The sequence below is a fragment of the Coregonus lavaretus genome (assembly GCF_964263955.1).
Source record: "Coregonus lavaretus genome assembly, chromosome: 22".
In the NCBI taxonomy this organism is placed as follows: domain Eukaryota; kingdom Metazoa; phylum Chordata; class Actinopteri; order Salmoniformes; family Salmonidae; genus Coregonus; species Coregonus lavaretus.
In genome coordinates, this window is record NC_140009.1 from 34,157,771 (window position 1) to 34,177,427 (window position 19,657).

The following is a 19,657-nucleotide window of genomic DNA, read 5'->3' on the forward strand; positions in this document are numbered from 1 at the left end:
TGCCGTGTGTGTGTGTGTGTGTGTGTCACTCTGTGGCTGAGCACAGTGTTTTGCAGTGTTTAGGGTGAAATTGCTTTTGGACAGTGGGTGTCCATTGTATGGCCCTGTAAAATCTGTATTGTGGAAAATGTGGACAGAATCACGGAATCCAGACATTAAAATGGAGTAAACACAATATTCAAAAATGTATTGAATTTATAGAATATTCATTAATTTGACCAAGTTATCCCAAGCGGGAATAAAATATTGAAATATATTTAAATCATACTTCATTTAATATATTGAAGTACAGAATTATAAATAAAAACATTAGCTGCAGAAAAGGATGCTGGATAATATGCAAAAAAAATTGCACATCCATTTTTGGAAAGTATGCTTAAATATATTTTGTTAAATATACTTTTTTTTAAGGATATTTTCTTGAGATATGAAGAAGTATACTCTCAGGAAGCATGTTCCTCAGCTGTGCATGTTCCCTAATGTGGAATAAACAATCATTATCATTGTCAACTATCTCTTTCTCTGCAATCTTCTGAACAGGAATTCAGAAAGTACTTTGTAACTCATTATTGGCACTGAAACTATACTTATAATGTACTTGATCACTCACAAGCAGAGTTTCATCAAGAAAATAAATGATTCAACTTAAAAACAACTCCAATTGTATTTTGAATGAATATACAACATTACAATTAAAGCATATGAAATTGAAGTACACTTTTAATAAGTGTTTTTCAGTATAATGATAGTCAACATATAGTATACTTAAAGTCTGAACAATGACACTTTGTGTAGCCTTTAGCGATGATGCTAATGATAACTGACTTCTGGTAGAGATGGAAAGGCTTTCCCAAAAACCTTCTCAATTACAATGCCTACCTGGCAGAATGATATCATTATTATTTGCATCAATTCAGTGGCCATTTGTTTTGTAAACTCTGCAATCACATGAGCTCTACAGAAACATCGCTAACCAAACAATGGTGTACTGCTGGTGCTCACTTGAATTAAAGGGTAACTACAAACCAAAATCAACATTTCTTTTTAGATTTTTCCCAGACCTCAAAAGTGATCCCCTGATGTGGTTTAAGCATTGTTGTGGACTTAGAACATCACATTCTGTTGTTTTTCTATTTAAAAAAGTGTGATTTTGAGAGTGAAAACCTGAACAAATTGAGAAAAACAGAAACCTGGAATGGAGAAAATGGAAATTGGGAAAATACTCAACGAAATCAGTAAAAAAAATACAACAGATTTAATAGGGCCCTACCATTGTTCCCTTATATTCTACATTAAGTTGCTCCATACCTGTGTTGTAACATTGCAGCTATTACACTATCAACATGCTGATACAGTGTTACTACACAGGTATAACAACAGATTTATATAAAGTGTTAAAGTAACAGTCCAGTGAAAATCTCACTTTTTAAAAGTTTATATTCCGTTAACTCATACCCAAATAATGTTGTTGACTCATCCTATACTCGTATTTGTGGCCAAAGCATAAATTGGAGAAAAACCCCACCTCAAACTTGAGTCTCAAACGGACTGTTTCAAAAATGCTTGCTATTTCCTCATAGAGGATGATGTCATCCTCCTTAGGACGATGAGCTGGCCAATCAGCAGTCTACCCGCATGAATATTTTTAATGACCGGTATATGCCCACACTATTCTGTTGTTGGGGTTTGCCCACACCATTCAAACACAAATAAGCTTATTTTTAACATACTGAATGACCATTTTTTGGGGAAGGTAAACTATTTAACTCATATTGTAATTAAGTATAGGTCAGATTTCATAGAAATCTGGAAACAGAAACTGGCAAGTTACTTTAACTAATAATATTTTATTTGGCACACATCTATCTACAACATCCCATTGGACAAGTTTGAACACTTTCTATTGTATAACTAACTACTGCCTTAGATCTCCTTTTTGCACAATGTTTTTGTGCCATGTCCCAATGAATATTTAATGAACCACAGAAACCCCAGGAATAACAACTAGCTTCTCTGCCCTCTTTCTCTCCTTCTCTCCATTCTTTCTCTTGGTCCTAGTTTGGTTTTAATTGTTACTTTCAAAGCGGGGAATTCTAGCTTTGAAATATTGCTGCTAAACTGAGCAACAGAGAAAATTGACCTCGGGTGTAATTACATACTAGTGGTTGGTTTGCTTTTTTCGGTGCCATGCTTGGAGCTCTTTGGAACTGCGTGGAACTCTGTGGAAGTTCCAAATTCCATATCATGGAGAAAGCGAAGCGGGGAGGAGAGAAATAATATGTGATGGGAAACAGCCCAGGTTTAGCTCTCTTTCCCACAGAGCCCTCCGCCTCGCTGTCACCCATGTATGTATGTATGTATGTGTGTGTGTGTGTGTGTGTGTGTGTGTGTGTGTGTGTGTGTGTGTGTGTGTGTGTGTGTGTGTGTGTGTGTGTGTGTGTGTGTGTGTGTGTGTGTGTGTGTGTGTGTGTGTGTGTGTGTGTGTGTGTGTGTGTGTGTATGTATGTATGAGTGTATGTATGTATGAGTGTGTGTATATATATTTATATATACACACATATACACTACCGTTCAAAGGTTTGGGGTCACTTAGAAATGTCCTTGTTCTCGAAAGAAAAGCATTTTTTTTGCCCATTACAATAACATCAAATTGATCAGAAATACAGTGTAGACATTGTTAATTTGTAAATGGCTATTGTAGCTGGAAATGGCTGATTTTTAATAGAATATCTAGAGGCCCATTATCAGCAACCATCAGTCCTGTGTTCCAATGGCACGTTGTGTTTCCTAATCCAAGTTTATAATTTTAAAAGGCAAATTGATCATTAGAAAACCCTTTTGCAATTAGGATAGCACAGCTGAAAACTGTTGTGCTGATTAAAGAAGCAATAAAACTGGCCTTCTTGAGACTAGTTTAGTATCTGGAGCATCAGCTATTGTGGGTTCGATTACAGGCTCAAAATGGCCAGAAACAAATATCTTTCTTCTGAAACTTGTCAGTCTATTCTTGTTCTGAGAAATGAAGGCTATTCCATGCGAGAAATTGCCAAGAAACTGAAGATCTCGTACAACGCAGTGGTCTAAGGCACTGCATCGCAGTGCTAACTGTGCCACTAGAGATCCTGGTTCGAATCCAGGCTCTGTCGCAGCCGGCCGTGACCGGGAGACTCATGGGCGGCGCACAATTGGCCCAGCGTCGTCCAGGGTAGGGGAGGGAATGGCCGGCAGGGATGTAGCTCAGTTGATAGAGCATGGCGTTTGCAACGCCAGGGTTGTGGGTTCGATTCCCATGGGGGGCCAGTATAAAAAAATAAAAATAAAATGTATTCACTAACTGTAAGTCGCTCTGGATAAGAGCGTCTGCTAAATGACTAAAATGTAAATGTAAATGTAATGTAAATGTACTACTCCCTTCACAGAACAGCGCAAACTGGCTCTAACCAGAATAGAAAGAGGAGTGGGAGGCCCCTGTTCACAACTGAGCAAGAGGACAAATACATTAGAATGTCTAGTTTGAGAAACAGGCGCCTCACAGGTCCTCAACTGGCAGCTTCATTAAATAGTACCCGCAAAACACCAGTCTCAACAGTGAAGAGGTGACTCCAGGATGCTGACCTTCTAGGCAGAGTTGCAAAGAAAAAGCCATATCTCAGACTGCCCATCTTAATCTTTTCTTTTTATTGGCCAGTCTGAGATATGGCTTTTTCTTTGCAGCCGTTTCCAGCTACAATAGCCATTTACAACATTAACAATGTCTACACTGTATTTCTGATCAATTTGATGTTATTTTAATGGGCAAAAAAATTGCTTTTCTTTAGAAAACAAGGACATTTCTAAGTGACCCAAAACTTTTGAATGGTAGTGTAAATATACATATACATAAACCGTACCCATCAAAAGTTTGGACAGCTACTCATTCAAGGGTTTTTCTTTATTTTTTTTCATTTTTTTTTACATTGTATAATAATAGTGAAGACATCAAAACTATGAAAAAACACATATGGAATGATGTAGTAACCCAAAAATGGTTAAAAAATCAAAATATATTTTATATTTGAGATTCTTCAAATAGCCACCCTTTGCCTTGATGACAGCCTTGCACACTCTTGGCATTCTCTCAACCAGCTTCACCTGGAATGCTTTTCCAACAGTCTTGAATGAGTTCCCACATGTTGGCTGCTTTTCCTTCACTCTGCCGTCCGACTCATCCCAAACCATCTCAATTGGGTTGAGGTTGGTGGATTGTGTAGGCCAGTTCATCTGATGCAGCACTCCATCACTCTCCTTCTTGGTCAAATAGCCCTTGCACAGCCTGGAGGTGTGTTGGGTCATTCTCCTGTTGAAAAACAAATGATAGTCCCCTAAGCCCAAATCAAATGGGATGGCGTATCGCTGCAAAATGCTGTGGTAGCCATGCTGGTTAAGTGTGCCTTGAATTCTAAATAAATCACAGAATGTTTCACCAATAAAGCACCACCACACCATAACACCTCCTCCTCCATGCTTTACGGTGGGAACTACAGATGCAAAGATCCTCCGTTCACCCACACCGCGTCTCACAAAGACACGGAAGTTTAAACCAAAAATCTCCAATTTGGACTCCAGACCAAAGGACACATTTCCAGCGGTCTAATGTCCATTGCTCGTGTTTCTTGGCCCAAGCAGGTCTCTTCATCTTATTGGTGTCCTTTAGTAGTGGTTTCTTTGCAGCAATTCGACCATGAAGGCCTGATTCACACAGTCCCCTCTGAACAGTTGATGTTCTGTTACTTGAACTCTTTGAAGCATTTATTTGGGTTGCAATCTGAGGTGCAGTTAACTCTAATGAACTTATCCTCTGCAGCAGAGGTAACTCTGGGTCTTCCATTCCTGTGGTGGTCCTCATGAGAGCCAGTTTCATCAATTCGCTTGATGGTTTTTGCGACTGCACAAGTTTTTGAAATGTTCCGTATTGACTGACCTTCATGTCTTAAAGTAATGATGGACTGTTGTTTCTCTTTGCTTATTTGAGCTGTTCTTGCCATAATATGGACTTGGTCTTTTACCAAATAGGGCTATCTTCTGTATACCCCCTACCTTGTCACAACTCAACTGATTGGCTCAAACGCATTAAGAAGGAAAGAAATTCCACAAATTAACTTTTAACAAGGCACACCTGTTAATTGAAATGCATTCCAGGTGACTACCTCATGAAGCTGATTGAGAGAATGCCAATAGTTTTCAAAGCTGTCATCAAGGCAAAGGGTGGGTATTTGAAGAATCTCAAATATAAAATATATTTTAATTTGTTTAACACTTTTTTGGTTACGACATGTTTCCATATGTGTTATTTCATAGTTTTGATGTCTTCACTATTATTCTACAATGTAAACATTTTTAAAAATAAAGAAAAACCTTTGAATGAGTAGGTGTGTCCAAACTTTTGACTGGTAGTGTATATATACACACACACACACACACACACACACACACACACACACACACTACACGCTCCAAGAACATCGATAACTCTGACTCATTCATTTTATTCCATTCATTTCAGATTCCCATTTGGGCTCTTATCTTTTAACAGCATGTAATAGAATCCAATCACTATCGCCAGGCCCGGGAAAATGACCCACTGGGGAATGGGATGGATTTAAAGGCTGCTATTCCACTTTGGTTAGCTCAGTGCTAGAACATGTGGAAGTGTTTCTAACATTTCAGTGTGCTCAGTTAGTAAACATTTGAGGTTGTGTTCTGTACAGTTAGGGCAGTGCTTGGTTCCTCTACTCATTTTGGGTGCCGGTACTGTTTATATTTAGTTGCAGGAGCTCCACGATACTTTTGAGCTAATATTCTATAAGAGGAGCAGGAGCTCAAGCAGTAGAACATTTGAGGTGCCGGTACTCCGCTCCGGTGAGCTCCTGCCCAAGTCAAGCACTGGTTAGGGGACAATTGCAACCGTTCTTTGGCATCATGGCACATTCTTCTGAGTTGTAAACCAGGACAAGCTTGAAACCTGAGACCGTAACTGCTGCCTTAGAGAGAGATTTAACCACCAGAATAATCGTTATTATTATGTCATACAGATACTGCACCCTGGAAGTTCTAAACACCCTCCACTGATAATAAAGCTGTCAGCCTCTTAGCAAAACCCTAACGACAGTTATTCTTCCAAATTCCAAAGCATGCCCATTAGGTCTCCTCCAAGAAAGACTCCATGCTCCTCTTCTTTTAAAGCATGTGTCTCTTCTCTGAGAGAGAGAGGGGGTTGGTGAGAGAGGGAGAGCCCTACACATGAAATCAATTAAAAGGTGCTGGAATGTGCTGAGAGGGTCTGGATTTGATTTGTGGGGATAGAGAGCGTGAGGATGGAGGGATGAGGGAGGGACTTAAAGTGAGTCTGTAATGTGGTGTGTCCCTGCTGGGCGTGGTGTCTGGAGGCCTCCATCATTTGGCTGCCTGCTCTGCTAGTTAAACAGTGGTGACACAGAACAACTCCCACAGTACTATCCTATACTGTGGTCTCTTTCTGCCATTTTATGCTGTCTCCAGTTTGTTTGTTCTCGCTCTCACTCTGTCTTTTTAAGGGCTTTATTGGCATGGGAAACATATGTTTACATTGCCAAGCAAGTGAAATAGATAATAAACAAAAGTGAAATAAACAATACAAAATTAACAGTAAACATTATACGTTCCAAAAGAATAAAGACATTTCAAATGTCATATTATGTCTATATACAGTGTTATAATGATGTGCAAATAGTTAAAGTACAAAAAGGAAAATAAATAAACATATATAAAGGTTATATTTACGATGGTGTTTGTGCTTCACTGGTAGCCCTTTTCTTGTGGCAACATGTCACAAATCTTGCTGCTGTGATTGTACTCTGGTATTTCACCCAATAGATATAGGAGTTTATCCAAATTGGATTTGTTTTCAAATTCTTTGTGGGTCTGTGTAATCTGAGGGAAGTATGTGTCTCTAATATAGTCATACATTTGGCATGAGGTTAGGAAGTGCAGCTCGGTTTCCACCTCATTTTGCAGCTCAGTTTCCACCAGGTCTGCCTATTGCGGCCTTTCTCAATAGCAAGGCTATGCTCACTGAGTCTGTACATAGTCAAAGATTTCCTTAATTTTGGGTCAGTACAGAGGTCAGGTATTCTGCCACTGTGTACTCTCTGTTTAGGGCCAAATAGCATTCTAGTTTGCTCTGTTATTTGTAAATTCTTTCCAATGTGTCAAGTAATTCTCTTTTTGTTTTCTCATGATTTGGTTGGGTATAATTGTGTTAATGTCCTGGGGACTCTGTGGGGTCTGTTTGTGTTTGTGAACAGAGCCCCAGGACCAGCTTGCTTAGGGGACTCTTCTCCAGGTTCATCTTTCTGTAGGTGATGGCTTTGTTATGGAAGGTTTGTGAATCGCTTCCAAATCGGTAGTCTCATTCTCTACCTCTTCTTTATCCCCTGGCGCGCGCACACACACACACACACACACACACACACACACACACACACACACACACACACACACACACACACACACACACACACACTGACTGTAGTTTCATCTCATCCTGCCCTCTGCCACCTCATTGACATTCACCAGCAGAGTGTGAAGAGAATAACTTGTATCTGTGCTGAATTGGTAATTGCCTCAAATGTGCCTTATGCATATAAATGTGTGTAAAATAAATACAGCACTGACAAACCACAACATCAATGTTAATTTCCTACTCATAAGGCATCTCAGAGAGGGATTGCTGATCTAGCATCAGTTTTACCTTTTAGATCATAATAAATACAATGATATGGACATTGGGGACCTGATCCTAGATCACCACTCCTACTCCCTATGCTTTGTGAATACTAGCATGGCCAATGGGGGACTGATCCTAGATCACCACTCCTACTCCCTATGCTTTGTGAATACTAGCATGGCCAATGGGGGACTGTTCCTAGATCAGCACTGCTACTCCCTATGCTTTGTGAATACTAGCATGGCCAATGGGGGACTGTTCCTAGATCAGCACTCCTACTCGGAGATGCTTGAATGTGTGAATGAATACAGGGCAGGGCACTTCCTCCAGACTGTCTAGTAACACAGATACAGACATACAGTAGCTTCCTGTGACCTCCCCAGACAGATGTGTGAAAGCTTTCACTTCTCAGGTATTTCTTGAACAAATATTATGACAAATCTTACAAAGTGAGCCAGACTGACTGAGAGCATTCCTCAGCTTCTAATGGGTACTGAGAGAGCGTGAGCGAGAAACTCTTCTTTTATGTTTAATGCTCATCTACAATAGAACTCTCTTTCTCTCCTCGCTCTCTCTGTCTCTCTCTACAAAGCCTCCTTATACAGTTGGGCCTATAGAGATATTGCTATTTTTGTCTGATAACCAACATTGACTTATGGAATAAATAAGGGTTTATAAGTAGTTTATATACTATTAGTTATACGTTTATTTGTAGTTCATAAATTGGTAGTAAACAGAAAAGTTAGTGCAGCAACATCAGCTATGTTTATTAGAGCATTCACCTTCAATCAAATAACATTTTATTGGTCACATACACATATTTAGCAGATGTTATTGCTGGTGTAGCGAAATGCTTGTGTTCCTAGCTCCAACAGTGCAGTAGTATCTAACAATTCACAACAATACACACAAATCTCAAAGTAAAATAATGGAATTAAGAAATATATAAATATTAGGACGAGCAATGTCAGAGTGGCATTGACTAAAATACAGTAGAATAGAATACAGTATATACAAATGAAATGAGAGTACTCTTACTTTGCTGTCAAAGTGAATCTGGATCACTAATTAGTGTTATTATTGAGTCTAATAAATAGCCAGAGGACTGTTGTTTTGAAAGTTGTTGACGTCAAAACCGTAACAATACCTTCACACTGCTCATCACTTTATTTTTAGGTGTTTTGATCCTTTTCAGTTAAGTATCCTAATATGACCTCGTTACATGTTAAACATAACAACCCCAATTACTGACTCATTCTCAAACAATTTATTTAGTTGTGTAGGCTAACCCCAGACAGGAATTTATAAACACTCGTCAGTAATCAGTCATCATAAACTCCAGGCCATGGTCCGGGTGGCTGGGGTCCTTGATGATCTTCTTGGTGGTGTAGGTGTCCTGGAGGGCAGGCAGTGTACCTCCTCCCTGTAGGCTGTCCTGTCGTTGTTGGTAATCAGGCCTGCTACTGTCGTGTCGTCACCGAACTTGATGATGGAGTTGGAACTGTGTGACGCCACGCAGTCGTGGGTATACAGGGAGTACAGGAGGGGACTAAGGACGCACCCTTGTGGGGCACCCGTGTTGAGAATCCGTGTCGAGAAGGTAGGCAACATTACCTCCACCACCTGGGGGCGACCCGTCAGGAAGTCCAGGAACCAATTGCATAGGGAGGAGTTCAGTCCCAGGGCCGTGAGCTTTGTGGTGAGCTTTGAGGGCACTATGGTATTGAAGGCCGAGCTGTAGTCGATGAACAGCATCTTCATATTTGCATTATTATTGTCCAGGTGGGTAAGGGCAGTGTGCAGTGCAATGGCGATTGCGTCGTCCGTGGATCTGTCAGGGCGGTAGGCAAATTGGAGAGGGTTGAGTGTGTCGGGGAGGGAGGAGGTGATGTGGTCTTTGACTCTCAAAGCACTTAATGATGACGGAAATGAGTGCTACGGGTCGTTAGTCATTCAGTTCAGTTACTTTCCCTTTATTGGGCACTGGGATGATAGTGGACATCGTGAAGCAGGTGGGGATAGCGGCCTGAGCTAGAGAGATTGAAAATGTCCGAAAACACAACAGCCAGCTGGTCTGCACATGCTCTGAGGGCGTGGCTAGGTATGCCGTCTGGGCCGGCAGCCTTGCGAGGGTAAACACGTTTGAATGACTTACACAATTCTGTTGTGACTGTTTTCCTTTTGGATGAAATGCAGTGAGGTGAAAAATTATGAATTGATGGATGTTCCTGGAGGTCAAATCAAATCAATTTTTATTTGCCACATGTGCCGAATACAACAGGTGTAGACATTACAGTGAAATGCTTACTTACAAGCCCTTAACCAACAATGCAGTAAAAAAAAGAAGAAGCAAATAATTAAAGAGCAGCAGTAAAATAAAATAACAGTAGGGAGGCTATATACAGGGGGTACCGGTACAGAGTCAATGTGCGGGGGCACCGGTTAGTCGAGGTAATTGAGGTAATATGTACATGTGGGTAGAGTTAAAGTGACTGCATAAATAATAAACAGAGTAGCAGCAGCGTAAAAAGATGGGGTGGGGGTGCAAATAGTCTGGGTAGCCATGATTAGCTGTTTAGGAGTCTTATGGCTTGGGGGTAGAAGCTGGGGGTAGAAGCTTGGGTGTAGAAGCTGTTAAGAAGCCTTTTGGACCTAGCCTTTGGGTCTAGTCATAACAGTAGCAATAGTAATTTAAAAGTAACGTAATCAAGTCACCTTTCAAAGGTGGCAGGAATAGGAAGTAATTTACCTGGCAATGCCAGCTTTAGCTTCAGCTGGCATCATGTCCTTTTTAAATACCCCTGTTGTTTACTGTTGGGTCCAGCCAGTCCCAGGAGGGCAAATAAAGGCCTTCATTCATTCATTCATTCATTCATTCATTCATTCATTCATTTGTCCCCCTTCTGGAGCTCAAACATATTCAAATGATTAACATCACATCCCAGGTTGATGTTGCACCAGCAGGATTTTGGCTTTGCCTTAGAGGAAAAAATAAGGTTGTTTGGAGAGTGAATTAACAATCCCCATCTCTGTCTGAGATATTTCAGTACTGGGCTTTGAAAGGGGACGACTGAGGGGAAAAGCTAGCCAGAAAACTCCCCCCTGTCTCCCCCGCCTCACCCCGCAACCCCCAATTACCCCCGGAGGTTCTCCCTTGTCTGTGTTTGTCTGTGTCTGTCTGTGTGGGTGCGTGCGTACACACTGTAATGTGGAGCGTTGATCAAATTAGAACCCACAATGTTTTATGCACAGTCATGGAGAAAAAGTAGCTGAGCTGCTCCAGGCTCACTACTCCAGGCTCGCTGCTCCAGGCTCGCTGCTCCAGGCTCGCTGCTCCAGGCTCGCTGCTCCAGGCTCGCTGCTCCAGGCTCGCTGCTCCAGGCTCGCTGCTCCAGAGAGGCAAGGGGATGAGAGGAAATGCCCATTCATAGCGGCCTGCTCTAGGCTTTAATACTTCCACTGATCCCTTCTCCTACCCGAATCTATGCTCCAGGTTAGGCCTAGAAAAGCCAGGGGATGAGGAGGAGAATACCCACACATAGCAGCCTGATTTGAGCTCAATACCACTCATCTCCCCGTCTCATAGCTGGACCTACCCTTTGTCTGGCTATGTTCAGCTGTTGAAGCTGGCTCATGGAAGGGTAGTACTGTATATCAGTGCAAATGGAGCTAATGTATTTACAACATTGCAGAATTGACAAATAAATACAGGAAATGGTCAGAAATTACCAATAAATATAATAAGCTGTAACTCCCAATAGCCCTCAGGCCATGGTTAGCCTCTTGCTCCATCTCTGGGACTAGGTATGTGCATGTCATTTAAGTTCATTGGCTTCTGTCTGTTCTTTTTACAGTATGTTCTCTCTCCTTCCTCTCGTTCCCTCTCTTATTTTGCCCCTCCCATGTGCGGTTGTTAAGGCCTTGTAAAGTTTATGTGCACTTTCAACGTTGTACTCTCAGGCTTCCAATCCATTCATGGTTGTGTTCAAATATTACATTCCTGTCACATTGGGGAAATGCCTTCATTTGGAAATGTCCGTCCTCTCATGTCCTTGAGTGTAAATAGAGAGGGCTGAAAGAGAGCTGAGATGTTGCTCTGAATGTTAAGTACCATCACTCTCCTAATCATTTCAAATATCAAGGGTTGTTTAGTGTATTAAAGACAGCTGTCATTTGATCTGCAGCAAATCCTTTAGCTTCTAATTGTATTTACAATAACCTGACACTCATGAGTCACCGTGTTTGAGTCCACACACCCACGCACACACTCACACTCCCACGGCTCTCTAGCCTAAATCTCTTAGCCTGACAGTTTAGAGAGAACATGACCACAAGGATACACTGCCCTCATACTCTCTTGTGATTGCAGTCACATCACTTTCCCTTGTGTGTCCCCTCCCTTCCCCCAAACACCGCTCTGCCTGCTAAATTATGTGCTGAGGGAGGGAGAAAGAGAGGGAGAAAGAGAGGGAGGGAGAGAGAGAGAGAGAGAGAGAGGGAGAGAGCGAGGCAGTTCCTGCAGAGAATCACAATGAGATGGTCTGCTCTGTGCTGCGATTCTGTGTGTGTGTGACTCTGCTCTGTCCTTAGTTTCCACAACACTGCTGCTCTGCTCTCTCTAAAACAAGTACAGTAACAATGACGTCCCAGCTGAGGTAGATACACGACCAATACAATACTCTTCTCTCCTCCTGAATCCTGATTGTAGTTGGGAACCACTGTAACTGTCTGTTAACACTGAAATTGTTGTCTTTTGTTGAGTTCCTTTTATGCTTGATTTAATCCTTACAAAAATGATTCATTTTCATCTAGTCAATACATCGTGATCGTACTCTGCTGACTCACGAGAAGAGTCTTTGCCAACAGTATTCAGCTTTGCCTCCCAACAGCACCTCCTCCTCCGCCTCCTCCTCCTCCTCCGCCTCCTCCTCCTCCGCCTCCTCTATCTGAATACCAATGTACTGAGTGAAAGGCAGGAACCAGATACAATGAGGCAATGCTGCCAGTCTGCCAAACTAGCATATTTGTCATGTAGGACCTGGCTGTCAGCAACAAACCAAGCTGTTCCCCTCATGATCTGGGATGGAATTTTCCAGACTAAAAGGCCTTAGTCCAGGCCCAGGGAAGGGTGACACACACACCCTGTTGCTGGGTGACCATGCAGGGGTCAACACAAGTTCAACAACCCTGCTCTGTATCCAATCCACCACAGGGAGTGGAACACCTCATTCAGAAAACACAGTCTTCTACAAACTCACTCACCCCAACACTGGTGCCTTTAAGTTGGTTAGCAGTTTGTTTATTTCCTCTCCCCAGACGTAGCCTGTTTTCCCTCTGCTTTTGATTACCTCCGAGGGGTTTTTCAACATATCCGACCGACAGAAGCCTACCACAGTCTTCACGGTCATCACTGAGTGGTCAGTCATTCTCTCTGACCTCTGAGAAAAGCCCAGTGTGGTATTTCTGAGCAGTATATGTCAGCAGAGATTGTTGAGGTTGGTGTACCACATGGTAGCACCACAGAGTAGCCCTGACGGCCCAATGGTCCACTAGCTATGTCTGGCACTGCCCCTCTGCTGACATGGTTAAACTGAAACTCACACCTGGGTTCAAATAGTATTTGCTATTTCTGAAATACTCTAGCTTCCCTGGATTGTGCGTGCCTGGCGCTATTGAACCAATGGAAGAGTCCCAAAAGTTGCAACCCCACCCAGCTGAGACTCCAGGCAGGCTCCATCAAACGCTGAAAGTATTTGAAATAAAATAAATACTACTTGAAACCAGGTCTGGTCTGGTAAGACTCAGCCACACTCTGGGAAACCTTGTGAAGCTCCACTTTAATTAGGCCAGTATATGCGAGCCTATATGCTACAGCTATAACAACCTGCCCACAAAACACACGCAAAACAACAGTCCTGGTCCAATAAATGTCTTCAGTAGTGATCCACTAGCCTACTTTCTGTTCAGTTTAAAATAAAACATTCATACCTTTACAGAAATACATGCACAAGAATACAGTATAGGGGAAAACCATAGAATTACATATATCATTGTATTACAGGTTCCCGGGACGGAAAACATTATCCAAAAAGAACTAAGAACTCTGTGATAGATGTTGGTAATAACGCATTGTCTGTATTCTGTATGTTCCAGCTCCAAAGACATGCAGTCCTAAACAGTTTGTGTGTAAGGACCAGGTGACATGCATCTCTAAAGGATGGCGCTGCGATGGAGAGAAGGACTGTCCAGATGGATCAGATGAAGCGCCTGATATCTGTAAGTATAGTTAGCCTACATGTTACCTATCTGATATCTGTAAGTATAGTTAGCCTACATGTTACCTATCTGATATCTGTAAGTATAGTTAGCCTACATGTTACCTATCTGATATCTGTAAGTATAGTTAGCCTACATGTTACCTATCTGATATCTGTAAGGATAGTTAGCCTACATGTTACCTATCTGATATCTGTAAGTATAGTTAGCCTACATGTTACCTATCTGATATCTGTAAGTATAGTTCTAGTATAGCCCTCTACAGCCAACAGCAAGCAGGGCAAGCCCCTCAAGTCACTTAGGTTTCACTTCTTGAAAGGTGGCTGTAAAGCTTCTGTAGAACCATGTCCCTGTGGAGGTGCCCTCAGGATTGCTGTAGCCTAAGCTTATGACATTGAGTTTAGATGTTACGATAGTTTTTTAGCGTCACTGACCTTCCCATTCAGCTCATCCACAGATGATATACATTACAAACCATGGTGGCCATTTCTTTGCGCTCACATCACCATTTAATTAGTGCAGTTAAGAGATGAAGCCTTGTTCAGCCAGTGTAACATTGGGTCAGGTTATGCCCTCTCTGTCTGTCTGAAGGACACCAGTGTAGCGTCTTCCCTGTCTGACTGCCCAGTCTGGCCCGGCCCGGTTGAGCAGTTATAGTCTAGTCATTTAATAGCTCTCTTTAATGACGTCCGGTTGTTTAGTCTGGCTGTTCAGAGGGATGTGTGTGCTCATGTCTGAACTCGGCCTCATCTCATCTGTGTGGTCTCTCTGAGAGGCTGGTCCCAGGCAAGACAGTCACATCTGAGAGCCACCCTCTCCATCTCTGCACCCAGACACTTTCACTATGTATGGGTTCTCTGGGTGTGAGTATATGGTATGGAGGAATTTATAATGGCGACTAATTGTGATGTGTGTGTGCCACATCTCACATCTGTCATGCAATGGGCGGCAGGTGGCTTAGTGGGTAAGAGCGTTGTGCCAGTAACCGAAAGGTCGCTGGTTCTAATCCCCAAGCCGACTAGGTGAAAAATCTGTCGATGTGCCCTTGAGCAAGGCACTTAACCCTAATTGCTCCTGTAAGTCGCTCTGGATAAGAGCGTCTGCTAAATGACTAAAATGTAAAATGTAAATGTAATGCAATGAACACACTCTCGCCCAACAGTCTGTCTGGCATAGGGAGACAACTCATCAGACGAGTCGGGGCCCTATATAAAATCGTTGTAATTTTTTACCTGATTCCGTTTAGTTTTTCCCCAAATTCCTTTTTCTCTGTTTTGTTTTTCCAGTATTCCATTTTTCCACATTTCTTCAGGTTTTCGCTCTCAGAATTACACTTTATGAATAGAAAAACAACAAAATTTGATTTTCTAAGTCCTCAACAATACTCAGACCACATCAGGAGACCACTTTTGATGTCTGGGAGTTTTGGGTGTAGTTACCCTTTAAAGGTGCAATATGCAGAAATAGCTCCGCCATTTCCTGGTTGTAAAAATTGTAATTGTTTGCCTAATTTCAGTTTGTGACAAAACAAGCTCTCAGAGTCGTGGTCAAAAGTTTTGAGAATGACACAAATATTAATTTTCACAAAGTCTGCTGCCTCAGTTTTTATGATGGCAATTTGCATATACTCCAGAATGTTATGAAGAGTGATCAGATGAATTGCAATTAATTGTAAAGTCCCTCTTTGCCATGAAAATGAACTTAATCCCCCAAAAACATTTCCACTACATTTCAGCCCTGCCACAAAAGGACCAGCTGACATCATGTCAGTGATTCTCTCGTTAACACAGGTGAGAGTGTTGACTGGTGATCACTCTGTCATGCTGACTGAGTTAGAATAACAGACTGGATGCTTTAAAAGGAGGGTGGTGCTTGAAATCATTGTTCTTCCTCTGTTAACCATGGTTACCTGCAAGGAAACACGTGCCGTCATCATTGCTTTGCATAAAAAGGCTTCACAGGCAAGGATATTGCTGCTAGCAAGATTGCACCTAAATCAACCATTTATCGGATCATCAAGAACTTCAAGGAGAGAGGTTCAATTGTTGTGAAGAAGGCTTCAGGGCACCCAAGAAAGTCCAGCAAGCGCCAGGACCGTCTCCTAAAGTTGATTCAGCTGCGGGATCGGGGCACCACCAGTGCAGAGCTTGCTCAGGAATGGCAGCAGGCAGGTGTGAGTGCATCTGCACGCACAGTGAGGCGAAGACTTTTGGAGGATGGCCTGGTGTCAAGAAGGGCAGCGAGGAAGCCCCTTCTCTCCAGGAAAAACATCAGGGACAGACTGATATTCTGCAAAAGGTACAGGGATTGGACTGCTGAGGACTGGGGTAAAGTCATTTTCTCTGATGAATCCCCTTTCCGATTGTTTGGGGCATCCGGAAAAAAACTTTTCCGGAGATTACAAGGTGAGCGCTACCATCAGTCCTGTGTCATGCCAACAGTAAAGCATCCTGAGACCATTCATGTGTGGGGTTGCTTCTCAGCCAAAGGAGTGGGCTCACTCACAATTTTGCCTAAGAACACAGCCATGAATAAAGAATGATACCAACACATCCTCCGAGAGCAACTTCTCACCAACCATCCAAGAACAGTTTGGTGACGACCAATGCCTTTTCCAGAATGATGGAGCACCTTGCCATAAGGCAAAAGTGATAACTAAGTGGCTCGGGGAACAAAACATCGACATTTTGGGTCCATGGCCAGGAAACTTGTGGTCAATCCTCAAGAGGCGGGTGGACAAACAAAAACCCACAAATTCTGACAAACTCCAAGCATTGATTATGCAAGAATGGGCTGCCATCAGTCAGGATGTGGCCCAGAAGTTAATTGACAGCATGCCTGGGCGGATTGCAGAGGTCTTGAAAAAGAAGGGTCAACACTGCAAATATTGACTCTTTGCATAAACTTAATGTAATTGTCAATAAAAGCCTTTGACACTTATGGAATGCTTGTAATTATACTTCAGTATACCATAGTAACATCTGACAAAAATATCTAAAAACACTGAAGTAGCAAACTTTGTGAAGACCAATACTTGTGTCATTCTCAAAACTTTTGACCACGACTGTACCATCGAAACTGCTGTGGAATGAACTGGAAGCATAGAAATCGAATATATCCTGCTTCTTAGACTTGCTTTCATTGAGAATGACCAATCTATAACTCACATTTCTATGTGCATTTGAACGGGTTGCCCAAAAAGTTACATAATGCAAGTGTGCACCAGCCAGAGACCGCTGTTTGGTTTGCGATGTTTCTGTAGCGCTCATGTGACTCGTGATTGCTGTGTTTGCAAACATATGGCGACTGGATTGATGAAAATAATCATAATATCATTATGCCATGGAGGCATAGGCTACTTTTGTAGTTAACATTTATTTGAGAAGGTTGGGAAAGCCTTTCCATCTATACCAGAAGAAGGTTATCATTAGCATCATTGCTAACCCCTACACAAAGTGTAGAACATACGTGTGCACCGCACACAAACACACAGACAGGGGTATTCCTGTGCAGTTTCAGAAAGTTACAGGAAAATATGAATCACTGATGCATTTTGTTCATGTCTTATTATTAACTCGGGCAAATAATGCATTTTCTAATAAGTTAAATATATTTAGTTGATTTCCGACAAAGTTCAATAAATGTTTTAATATTGTTGAATTCGGTTTTAATGTCTGGATTCCGTGATTCTGTCCGCATTCTCCGCAATGCAGATTTTATAGGGCCCTACAAGTGGCTGACACCCAGAATGAAGTCGTTTGTTATTGCTGGAGAAAAAGACTGTTAAGTACTCACAGATGGGCCTTTTGGATACCAAATGTATGAAATAGCTCAATGCAATAAATATTTCCTGTTGTTGTGTTGATGGTTAAACAAAACATTAACATTGGTGTTGAAATCGAGAAAGGGAACTTTATATTGCTGCATATCATTGTTTCTGAGCTCCCATCCATGTATAGGTCAACAAGTTCTCTGTCAAATTCTCTTGTAGCCTATCCTAGCCTGGTTCCAGATGTGTCTTGCCAACTCCTATCGTCATTGGCGTGACAATTTCCATTGAAGTTGGCAAGACGGTACAAACTGATCTGGATACAAGCTGTATCCTGTTTCCTTCTCTAGATCTCCAATATCTGGCAGTTCAATGAGTACATTGGATCTCCAGACCAACTTCTTACAAACGTTGGTTGCCTCAGTCTGAGTCAAAATGTGTTGACTGGAGACAAACTAGAAAAAGAGTCACAGTTAAATAGTGCGAAATACTCTCTTCACTACTTCCTTCCTCTCTCTCTCTCCCATTGGTCAAGCTGCACATGTTTGAGCTTGGCTGGAGCAATGGGACCAATGGAATAATCCCAAAATAATATGGAATAGTTCCATCTAGCACTCCAGGCAGGTTCAATCAAAGTATTTGAAAGGAAACCTAATACTAGTTGAACCCAGGTCTGATTTAGCCCCCTAAATGGAAAGGATGAAAAAGAAAAACAGCAGGTTTCTCCTTTCCTCCTCCTCTGAGCTAACAGGGTCTTTAATAATGTGTAGCCTGGCTGACACTCCTCCTAACTCTCTTCTCCTCTAGTCTAAACACACACACACACACACACACACACACACACACACTACTAACTCCCTGTCCTTCTTGTCTTGCCTAGACAGTCTAGTCTCCAATCCCATTCACTCTCCTCTCCATCGCCCTTCATGCCAAACTAACACTCTCAGACTCCGCTTTAATGGATGAATATACTCGAGAAAGGTCAGCTTTCACATTTTGTTAATGTTACCGCCGACTTTCAATGAGTTATTGGAAAAAGACGTACAATTAAATCCTATGCCAAAAAAACGACAATTGCTAATTTCTCAAGGCACAGTACACCTATTTTGATGTAGAACTTCAGAGGGTAACACTTTATTTGGATAGTCCATCTGTAGATCAGTAACATTTCAACTAACTATCTACTAACGCTATCCCTAACCTTAACCCTTACCCTTATTTTAAACCTAAACCTAACCGTAACTTTAGTATGCAGTTGCTTATCAACAGATAGTTTGTTGTGACCCTTCAGAGAGTTATTATTACGATGATAGTCATTTCAAATGCTAGCATGAACTGAGCCAGATTTCAATATAAACGTTGGCATACAGCTCCATTAAATCTGTAGAGCATCAAGATCACCAGTGTGCTGGAGTTTCTTTTCAGTTCAATGGAGGCTGAAGGAACAGTAGTGACTGTGTGAAGGGTTTAATTGACCAGAACAGATCTTGATGTTCTGCTGGTGGCTGAAACATTGCTCTCCATACAGTCCTCTTCAGTCAGATGAAACACTGCATTGTCTATGTGGACAAATTACATAAGTAGTATGGAAATTTCACTCACATCCAATTGCTTTGTGGCCTAACTGATGGGGGGTACAGTTCAGTCTTTCAAGGGTTTTAAGGTATTTTACTATTCATTTCACTCTTCAAGCAGGCATTAAGTATGTAAAATAATTCAAATCCTATTTGAACCCAGGTCAGAGTACTAGAGCAGTGTTCAGGTCAGCTTTGGCCGTTCTCACAGTCTTCCCTGCTTTAAAGCCAACAGCATGAGAGCCACTCGGCCCAACAGGCTGTAAACAATGAGGTCTCTCTCTGTCTCTCTCT

At 41.9% G+C, this 19,657-nt stretch overlaps 1 protein-coding gene across 2 annotated transcripts in view; it reads left to right on the forward strand.

Moving 5' to 3' along the window:
- LOC311150232 (low-density lipoprotein receptor-related protein 1-like) overlaps window positions 1–19,657 on the forward strand; it is a 142,383-nt gene that overhangs the window by 17,783 nt on the left and 104,943 nt on the right. For both annotated transcript variants that reach the window (XM_084187605.1, XM_084187606.1), the window contains exon 2: window positions 13,898–14,020. In XM_084187605.1, the coding sequence (XP_084043731.1) occupies window positions 13,898–14,020 (123 nt within the window). The remainder of the gene's footprint in view (window positions 1–13,897; window positions 14,021–19,657) is intronic.